The 11,470-nt window shown below is 28.4% G+C and overlaps 1 protein-coding gene across 3 annotated transcripts; it reads right to left on the reverse strand.

Annotated features, from left to right (window-relative positions):
* Nucleotides 1–233: 233 nt before the first annotated feature.
* On the reverse strand, nucleotides 234–11,470 carry LOC100165727 (molybdate-anion transporter). Of its 3 annotated transcripts, XM_008187370.3 has the most exons (3): nucleotides 2,995–3,353; nucleotides 2,876–2,923; nucleotides 234–2,735 (listed from the first exon to the last, which is right to left on the reverse strand). In XM_008187370.3, the coding sequence occupies exon 3, from the start codon at nucleotides 2,709–2,711 to the stop codon at nucleotides 1,290–1,292; it is 1,422 nt and encodes a 473-aa protein (XP_008185592.1). In that variant the 5' UTR covers nucleotides 2,712–2,735; nucleotides 2,876–2,923; nucleotides 2,995–3,353; the 3' UTR covers nucleotides 234–1,289. The 3 variants fall into 3 exon arrangements, with proteins under 3 accessions (XP_008185592.1, XP_001943101.2, XP_029346938.1); XM_001943066.4 differs by lacking the exons at nucleotides 2,876–2,923; nucleotides 2,995–3,353 and adding an exon at nucleotides 11,338–11,470; XM_029491078.1 differs by lacking the exons at nucleotides 2,876–2,923; nucleotides 2,995–3,353 and adding an exon at nucleotides 3,360–3,383.

Below are 11,470 nucleotides of genomic sequence, written 5' to 3' on the forward strand. Positions count from 1 at the left end.
TATTGTAGCATAACTTATAACCTAATGAAGAAATTGAATTTGTTTTGTATCCATAAAATATCTGAGTCCATTATGGAACATGGACTATAGACAAATTTACTAAAAACTTCAAATCTTATTATATTACTAGGATTTTACATTTTTTTAAGATGTGTGTCTAGAGAAACTATGTTTTCTATTTTCAGATCTAATATATATTTCAGTTAAAACTAATAAATAATAAGCAAATACAATTTTGGAAAATATCTTTTAAAATATTTATTTTGTATAAATATATGTCAATATATGTCTTACACATTTTAGTATTAAAAATAGTAAATAAACAAAACCATTTACAATTGTAATGTTACAACAATTTTAAGTCACAGTGATATAGAACAGAATTAAAGTAATGAATAACAATAAAGCCGGGTCCACGCAAAGGTAGTACCTATTAAATTCTTGCGAAAGCAACCATTATACATGATATTGTGAGAGTTACTATAATGAGAGACATAGTGTGTACCAGGCTTAAACAATAATTGTACATCTACATTGGTAAATCATCAGAACAAAAAACATAACTATTTTAACATTATATAAGTTGTAACAAAATTGATAACAATTAGAAGTGTCTTTAATAATAAATGATCTTTCTAAATGTTTAAATAGTAATAAATATATTTGTAACAAATTATTAATATTATAACAAATTTGTTGAGCTGAAAAAATTCACAAACATAATCTACAGAGAATTGATTTTTCTATTTTAGGTTATTGAGTTAAATTGCTAACAAGTCAATAATTAATACACAGTTTAAAACATATACATTGGTAATCAATTTTAAATTTACTATTAACAGATACTAACACAAACATTACATTATATTTTTTGTTATTTGCAGTCCCAGCTTAGAATTAGAAAATGTTCTGGTTAATACATATGTTTATAAATCAGATATGAATCATTTCAATTTGGTGTTAACATAAAAGAAAAAAGTCAAAAATATAATCACTTTATATGAATTAAGTGGGTAACTTAAATTAAATTCATTAATAATTAGTACCTAATTAGCAGTAATATAGTCCTTAAAAGTTTATGGTTACACACCTTAATCATTGCAAAAAATAATGTGGGGGGCTTCACCTAACATGCGTACCGCAATTTTTGTTAAGGGTACACGTATAAATATAATATTAGGAGGTGGGTACACACCGTGTACCCGTGTGTACCCTCCACTGCACCACTGCTAATTAGGTAAACATAGTATACCTATATTATATGAATAATCACATTGCCATAAACATATTTAAACTTCAATTTCATGACGTTTAATTATGTCTTTGTATGTTTCGGTGTGAAACTTAGAAAATATTTTAGAAAATATAAATGTTATGAGTGTAGCAATAAAACATACTACAAAAATTGTTAAAATAAAATCTACATCAGGTTCTTGATTCTCTTCAATTTTTATTATATTTTTCTCATTTGGTTCTTTAAAATATATCCATAAGAGTGCCAAGCAAATGAAAAGATTGCTAGGTATTTTAATTACATTTGATATGGTAACCCTAATCTTCTCTGGTATTACTTGACTCTTTAAATATGTCATAGATGGCAAGTACATACCAATGGAAATTTCAAACAATAAGAAACAAAAGTAACAAGTCATTACTTTATAGTATTTTTGTTGGCCATTGTAATCAAAAAATATGTTTGATATTGTCAAGGCACAAATTAAAAATGAAAAGCTTGCTGTAAATGTAGCCAGTTGCAGTTGTTTTTTTGAATCTAAAGAACTATTTCCCAATAATATTGAATATATTTTTGAACCGATCATCAGAGCTAACATAAAACTTGAAAATACTAGCCCCAACGGTGGTTTTGAGTCTTTTAACACGTCAAATGTAGGGGTCCAAATATATATAAACAAGTACATGACACCTTCATACAAAGACTGAACAACACTAAGGGTGAAGATATTTTTATTTGTTATCCACAGAATAACAGCTTTTTTCACTGACGCCGAAGCAGACTTTGTGTTGTGAATATAGTGCTCATTTATAACAGAGATAACATATATGCTAGAAGTTATAAGAAATGGAATGGCCATTATAAAAGGAGCAACAGGTCCATATTCCAACACGCTTACCAAAAAGTAAGACAACAATCCAGCTAGTATAGCAAGTGTAGCGTTAAAAAATGTTGCTTTGGCAAATGTATTATTCAACCACTCTTCTGGTAACTTGTAATAATTGATATGCTCATTAATATACCACGAGTCAAATGCCGAATACAGAATAGACGTGCTTATACCTCCTAACATGCGTCCAACAAGCAATAATTGAAAGTTCCCAAACATTTTAGTCATACAACACCCTGAGTATAATATACCGTAAGAAATGCATAGCATTTTACGGCCGTAAATGTCTGCCAGTGCTCCTGTTATGGTACCAAATAAACTGTTGGATATGGTGCCGGTAATGAAAAGTACAGCGATCTCTCCTTCATTATAACCGTACTGTTTGTACAATTTATAGACATACGGTCCTTGCAGCCAATCAGCAAAACACGCCAAGCAGTACACGATCAAGTAACGTTTCTGGAGTTTCTGGAAGTCTGTGTTGGTTTCTTGTTTCAATTTTTCCACCACATACTTTTTGGACACCGCAAACAGTATTGCTGCGATCACCAGCAACACGGTTATGACGATAAGGAACATGATATCCATTTGTCATCACAGTATACGTCTAATCTGAAAGAGAAAAACAAAAATCAATACACTCGCGTGAACACTTTTGCGGCCAGGGTATGAACTAAAAATATTGTTCATTTCAAATTAAACAGCATTATTATTATTATTATTATTATTATTATTATAATATTCCAACTTGCCAACATCGTTTGGAACGGTTTCGGATTTTCTTTCTACGCGACTAGTGACTAGAAAAAATATTAAAATTATAATACTACGAGGTTCGGCGTAAAGATGTCACACAACGATATAAATATACCATTGCTTTTTAGTTTTTTCTTTACGCGTTATCATCACGATAAAAATATTATTCAGTAACGATGACCATCATCAAATTTTCTAGGAACACTGCACACAATCGTCGTATCGGTTTTCGGTTCGGGCCGGACGACGGTGCCGGCGAGTCCGTATCGCGAGACTAAATGTGCCTAATCGTTTTTCACATGATTATTCCTGAGAAAAGACTACAATATAAAACGCACGTTGCACACGACATTAAGCATGTGTGCAGTAACGAGACGACGTCGTGTTGTTGGCAAGTTTGGACGATAAAATTTCACGGAACGTTCGAGTCGTTATAGATTTTGTACAACGTCTAAACTCTATATTATGCATAATTCGTACTCGGTATCAGTGTGTTTGTTCGGTTTTTAATTTATTTTTTTTTCACATTATTCGTTATCAGCTACACTATCGGCGGTTCGTTATCAGCTGCTAGTGAACTCTGCTCTTTCGTTTCGGCGGCGAGCCGGCGACTCCTGCCCGGCTTCCACTATTATTATACGAATATATTACACAACCCGCCGACCGTTCCGGCCTTCAGGTGATTTTTTTTTTTCCTTAACGTTATATTAATTTTATAACAGCTATTATAGTAGTCGGTCGGTACCTACCGGTGTATCATAGATAGCTACTGGTTTCGGGTTACCTCCGATTTCCCAACGGCTAATTGCCATCCAACGACCAACAATAATAAAATAGTATGGTAGTAGGTAGGTATAAATAATAATAATTGGTGTGCACGTAAAATACGTATAGGTACATATAGGTACCAAATTACCAAAAGATGCTTTGGAAATCGAGTATTATGTTACAAAAGTACAAAATATATATTTTATAATAGGCGCAATACATAATATTATAATGATGCCTTCGGGCTTCGACATTATTTATTTTGACATTTTTTATAAACTTTAATAGTTGTGTACTTGTGTAGGTAGGTATATTGTATTATATAAAAAATATTAATAATGTAGGTATTGTTTCAGCAGTTTATAGCAATCATTTGCCTATATCAATTAGATAGGTATATAATAATATGTATAAATAGCTCGTTTTCTATTTGTCATTAATAGGTATAACATTTTCTATTAAAAATAAAAATGTTTTGAGTAAAAATAAGCTTCAACAGTTAGGTATTATTTTTTATTAATGGTTCAATAGTTTTTACTTTTTAGTCATGTTTATATAAATATATAAATAATATATGAATTTCAAAAATTATTTTTCCTTTTGAAAATATAATTGATTGTACGAGTGTGCATATTAATCAGAATACCTATACGACATAGATACGTAATATATGTGACTTGGTATTTACCAAATTAAATAATTTACATTATTAAATCATCAAACTTATACAAATGTATGTTTTTATTTTATGAATTATTTTAAATACCTACAGGGACCCAAATGATAGTAATAATTACTTTAAAGATTTTTATTATTTGAATATGTTGTTAAAATTTAATATTTATTGGTTCCTATACGGCTATCGCACTCTGTCTAGGTATATGTCGCATACATATCTACACAAATATAGGTAGGTACATACCTATGCAAAAATGTATAAATAATTCATATAATTATTTTTTGATTTTGGGTAACGTAATATAAGTATTTTGCTTTAAATCAATAACAATATGATAATGTCAGTAATAATTAATTATTATCAATAAACCTAGTACAAAACACAAATTTAATAATTATAAAATAATGTGTAGGTAAGCCAATGCTATAATGTTTAAATATTTAGTAATATGATAGGAGTACCGTAATACCTATGTTTGTTTTTACATTATAGTAATGGGTCCGCACCAGTAAATATTTAATTTAGCTCTGGGAAAATTAATCTGAGCTTAAATGATAAAATAGTTACCATTTTAATCATTATAAGCAACTTTAAACTCAACAGAAGAAGTATGAAGTGTACTACTTTGGAATAATATGTAAATGCTGGAGTTATGTGAGATTATTTATTTTTTAAATTGTTAGATACCTATATATTCTTAAGATAAATTCGGTAAATGTCTCCTTCAATTGAATAGTATCCATCTATATTGTAATTTGTAGATGATATCACTAATATCAGGTACGCCTCAGTATTGGATAGTAATAAAGTAATTTAACAGTAACCGTCATGGGTAGTCATTTCAGTTTTTTGATAGGTCTACCAAATTATTAGCAAGTCAAAATAAAATAGTAATCGGACCATTAGGTACATATTGCAAAAACAATTCCTGTAAAAAAAAAAAAACGACCGCTTTACACGCATCTATTCTTAACTTACTAAAATTAAAAAAAAATATTATTTCAAGACAGGTGTGTTCTAAATGATAAAATACCAACTAAATTCAAAAACTGTAATCATCTATTAATATTTAATAGTATTATTATAATTTATCCTCATCCTCATGACATTTTAGCAGACTTTTTTATAACAATTAGAATTTTGATTTTTGGTCAGAAATAAAATATATTATAACATATTTAAAAAAATGCAACCATACTATTTAATATTAAGTAGATAAATTTAAAAATATAAAATAGGTACACATTTGATATTTTGATGCACATAAATGACGTCGCCGTAATGACGAAATACTAAATTTATATTATAAATCAGTATTTAGTAAATAAAAATAATTTTCGTATGATGCCAAAATTATTGACAGATAATAATGGGTTTATGGGTTTATTTTTTTATTTATTTTTTTATGTTTTTACTCATAGATCGACAATATTGGTAAGCCAATGTGAATGAATCACATTTCCATTTACCTCCCGTTGGTGTACATAAATTATTTCCTAATTATAATATTATACTTAAGTAGGTAATGGTAGGTACTAGTGTTTGAAGTATGAAATATAACACAAAAACGTGAAATATTGAAATTCTTTATGATAAAAATGGTTATGATGATGGTTATTTTATTATTTATTAATTATATAGTCCAATAGTACTAGGTAAATCATTGATATTACTATAATATATAATATGTATAATATTGTATATTTGTATAATTTAAACATTTTTGTATGTTTCTTTTTGTCAATATAAACATTTTGAATACCATTTTTAATGTTTAATACCAAAGGTCAGGTATATATATTTTTTTATTTAACTTCCAATAAGTACTTCAATTATTATTAATGCTCAACAGTTAGGTATTAGAAAGAAAAAACATAAGTGAACAAAAGGTTAGGTATGAATATACCATAAAATTATGAAGGTTATTTATGACTATAAGGTTTATATAAGTATAAAACTTATTTAAAAAAAAAACAATATATTTATTAAAATACAGAAATATTTGACGCAATTTTCAATTTCATGACATTTTCAAATACTAATATTTACGTTAGTTGCCTGTTGGTATATTATTTAATAAGTACTTAACTACTTTGTAGTTATATTTGATAATATTATCAATAAGGTTAATATATTTGTAATTTGTATTATAATAATATAGAAACACCTATTTTATATTTTTACTTTTATTTATTAATAATTACAATAACACACCAATTACATATTTAATAAATGTGAATTTTTCAATAAGACCGAGAAACATACAATTTGTATTAAAATTTAAAAATACCTAAACTCCGTCTTTGAATAAAAACATAAGTACTAAGGAAACCTCAGTGAAATGTTATGATTAATTCAAACGTTATTATTATTTTTTCATAGGGATAAAAATTTGCATAAAAAAAAAAATCTTTTCGGACAACACATTGGGAAATGTTGGTTAAGTTAAAATTTACTAAACAACAGTTTTTAGGAAAATATATCTATTATATTTCTCTACAAATATTAATTTAAAATTAAAAATTTGAATTCACACAAACACATAATTACGATATTTTTAGAACAGAAATCTAAATAAACATATTATATCCCAAATATCTGTTTGGGTAATACTGTTGAATAAGAAATTTTTTAAAATATAAATATTACTCGGGACTGGCTTTTATGAATTATCATAAATATATTATAATATTATAGTTATAGGTAGGTATTCTGAAGATACTTGTAACAACAAACAGTCGTTTCAGGTTTTAATTTAACCCTGACGCATATTTTGGAAATTATCTGATCAAAACTATTAGGTACCTACCTGTATTTTACATTTTTACAACGACATTCTTGACACGATCAAGAATTCAATGGTTGCGTGCGCATTCTTTGACGATTTCTCTACATTATAAGTTATAAGCCCACAAAAATATTACGACCCCACGAACAAAATATATTTAATTGCTAAGCTGTCCATGTAATCCACTGCCCACTTGTCACACACCCGATATTTTATATTTATGTTAACGTCGACCACTCACGTTTAGTCTTGTGTATATACAGGGTGTGTAATGTGTATTATGATTGTATGTTTCCTTTTTAAGTGTATTTATGAATAATTTGTAACTAGTTACAAATAAACTTTTAAGCTATAGAACAATAATTATTGCTCCAAGCTGGTTACTCCGGCCTTTGCATTTTATTATCTTACTATAATTACTATAATTAATAATAGCTAATATTACAAAACTAGCTTTCGTAATATACTATTATACTAATATCCATCAAACTTATAAGTTAACAATGAAAATACAAAGGTTGTGTAAAAATGTGAGAAAACAAAGTTCGGTATGTCTGACCGTTGATACTTGATATATTTAAAAATAAAGTATTCCTAACAATATAAATTGAGTTTAAAAGTGGTAAAATTCTTAGTTCTATATTGATATGTTCCCGTATTGTATTCGTGTGTTATCAAACGTCCACCATCGACCGATATCTATATTTTCTCTAGAATCACGAACCCCAGCAACGGGTATCGATTTGGTACTTCTTGTGCCTAGTATTGACTATACCTACATCGGGAGGAGATCGCGGAGGAGTTGCGGCGACACCGTATTGTGTGTATTCCCCGATCCGTCGCAAGTTAGTTTTTTTTTGTTCATTCGGTACACCGAATACTAAATTGCATGTGACTTATAATTCTGGATATGATACATACTTAACAGTTTACATGCTATTTATAAATATAATTAATTTTAATCTTTCCTGTTGAACGTATAGGTGTATTAGTACGCCCGTGTAAGTACCTATATGTGGCTATGTAACCTGCGTTACAGTACGCTTGACCATTAAACATAATTTATTTAACCATAAATATTTTTTTACCTCCGTCCACGGTCCGCTCATTACTGAAACCACCGTTCAGGACGTACCTATACCACGTTAGTATCAAAAACGATCTAGAACGGAAATCATATTATAAATATTATTTTTTTTTGTATAGATAATAACCACGGTGCCGACTGTTGATTATATAAATTGTGTCATATAGACACGTTTCGTCGCATAAAAAAAAACAGAATAATACGTATACCTAGATAAGAACAATTGTATACATGTCAATAGTTTGTGATCGTTATAATTTTTTTAATTAAAATTAAGTCAAAAAAAGTATTAATTATAAACACCTCATTGCAAAATCAATATAATATACACTCAGCATCTGAAATTCTATGTATTTACCTACAATGTATAATGTGTTTTATTTTTCAGGTCGTCTCTAATCCTATGTTTTTTTTTTTTATATGAGACCAGAGGTTCGAAAATGTTTGGTAAAACATGTTGTCTCGATCGAATGTACATGGTTATTTGACAATAATAAAACGCCCAAATATTTTATATACTCTGAATGGTATTTTTTCTGAGTATTGTATTCGTAAGTTTATATTATGTATTATTTTTACGTTATACCTACTCATACAGAAACAGAATAAAACGTTCTCAGAAACATATATCTATTCTGACGGCTTAGGATGATGTATATATATATATGTACCTAAGTAGAAGTTTAGACATAGCATTCCCATTTTAAATTTAGGTATTATATTGATACACAATAAGGTAATAATATTGAGTGTGGCGTGACCGAAAAATATATTTTATTGTACCGTATACCCACCCTCTACCTACAGATCTTTGTATAAATATACCTTTGTATACGTACCTATACATAAGTTATACAGTAGAAAACTACCATCTTGAATAAACTCCAGAGCAGCCAACTCTATAAAAATAAATTATCCTTATACTCTGTTCGAATCGGAAAAATAAATGAATGGGAATTTTAAGCTAGTTTCACACTGAGCGATGTAATCGCACGTGGTTGCGGTTAAAAATTGCGGTAATTTAAAACCGTTTCCATATATGGTGTATCACACTAGGAAATTCACGTGTCGTTTAAACTTATTATAACATTACTAGTATACAAAGAGTGGTTTGGGTAAATTGTAATACTGCAGTGTCTATTATAGTAAAGTCTATAAATAAGTTGTTTTTCATTGTTTTATAAAATGAAGACTTTAGATGTTGTTGAAGCAATTTGTGTAGTGTATAGTTTATATAAAAGACAAAAATTAAAACAAAAAATAACTACCGAGAAAAAATATTGGACGCATAGATATGAAATGGATCAACGAAGGCCAGTTTCAAGTTAATTTTTTAACTCTGACATCACCCCTGACGAGTTCTTTAAGTATTATGTATGTCAATCTCGTCTTTTGATTCATTGATAAAGTATTAATTGATTCGCTTTTAACCGCTAACCGTGATTTTATGAAAAGAATCAGCGTTGTGATTGGCTGAATTTAGGAGTTAGTAAGCGGTACCTATATACTACAATATTATCGCTTAATAGTATATTTCATAAACCAGAGAGTAGAATCCAATTCTACTTATCATTCATGGTATATTTTATAACAGTTGCCACTAACAATTTAATTACACTAACATGAACAATTGAATCACTTCATTACATCAAAAAGTTATTGTATTCTGGGAATCATGGTTCACGTTATTGCTTATTACGGTACGGTCAACGTCAATCGTGAAAATATTGCTGAACTTAGAAATGACTGAACTCAACCTACTGAAGCCTCACCACATCCTCACCAATCCTCAAAACATCAAAATATACCTATGTCAACTTATATAAGTTTTGCAAATTTACCATATATATTTTTTGAACAATATAGTCATAGGTAACATATTTACATTAGTAATAATATTAATTATTATTTATTTTAATTATATTCCATAATTGTTATGCAGTACTTATCTTATTCAATACAATTTTATGCAATAAAAATTAGAAATATTACCTAAAATATAAAATATAAATGTACGTGTCGCATGTGTCAAAAAATATTTTGTTACTTTTGTTATTATATTCATTGATTAATACGTAACTATATATTACATAGGTAGTTACATTTAGGTGTAATATATATTTTAGATGTGTCATTTGTGTGTATATCTACTGGCTACGGGTATATAAATTATTAAACTATAAGGTAAATTGCATCGTCTTTCAGTTTCTTGTAGGTATATAATTTCATTATTACTCTAATAATGGTATTACATATTATATGTTATATATTTATAAATTAGTTAAGTGCCTATAATAATTATTTAGAGTATTAAAGTTGGCTGAATATTTCATACGATTGGTAACTTGATAAGCCGTGTGTCATGTACTCATGTGTACCTAACATAAGTCATAAGATACAATACATAATAATGTATATTATATACGTCATATATAGATATTAAACATGTGGCAACGTCATATGTTTAAAGATAACTTCGCCCAAACATATGTTGAATTATTATTATACACGTATACGTACTATGTGTATATTATTTACGTAAATTATTACTTATTACCAATAAGAAATAACGTGGAAAAAAAATTTTGTCTGATCGAAACGAAATATTTTGGATATTGCAAAAATTCTACGTACAAACACCCGGAAAATTTGTAATCTAATTAAAATTAAATATTATCGATTGTTGGACATTGGTTGTGCATATATACATAGTAAAGTAATAATAATAATTCGATAACATAGCTATAGGTACTATCCGTTTGTAGTATTATGAAATTAAAATGTTGAATATTAGGACTGAAAGTACTTCAAGTACTTGGGCAATATTTGCGTACCAACATTAAAATACATTAAATTAGGCGCCGTAGTAATCAGTCATCGATACGATATCGCACCGGCTATAATAATTATATCGATTAACATATTGGACCCGATGCAATTAATTATAACATTCTATAAAAGCCGCGGTTGTAAGACTAGCATTGAGACTATCATTATATACTACGTTATGTATATTATGTATATGACGTATAGTCAAGCGATTGTGATAATGAATAATAATAATAATAATAATAATAATAATGTTAATTAATTTTATCTAGAACATAATATATGTATAGAAGCTAGGTGTACTCACTTATAAATGAAATTGCAGGCGCACGCGTTTCTAGTAGGTAGGAAGTAGGTAGGTACTTTCTACTGCGTTGGAAATACAACTGACAGCGTTGTATTGCACCGGAGGGATAGGCAGGTATTACAGCAATATTATA

The sequence above is a fragment of the Acyrthosiphon pisum genome, chromosome X (genome assembly GCF_005508785.2).
Source record: "Acyrthosiphon pisum isolate AL4f chromosome X, pea_aphid_22Mar2018_4r6ur, whole genome shotgun sequence".
Lineage (NCBI taxonomy): Eukaryota > Metazoa > Arthropoda > Insecta > Hemiptera > Aphididae > Acyrthosiphon > Acyrthosiphon pisum.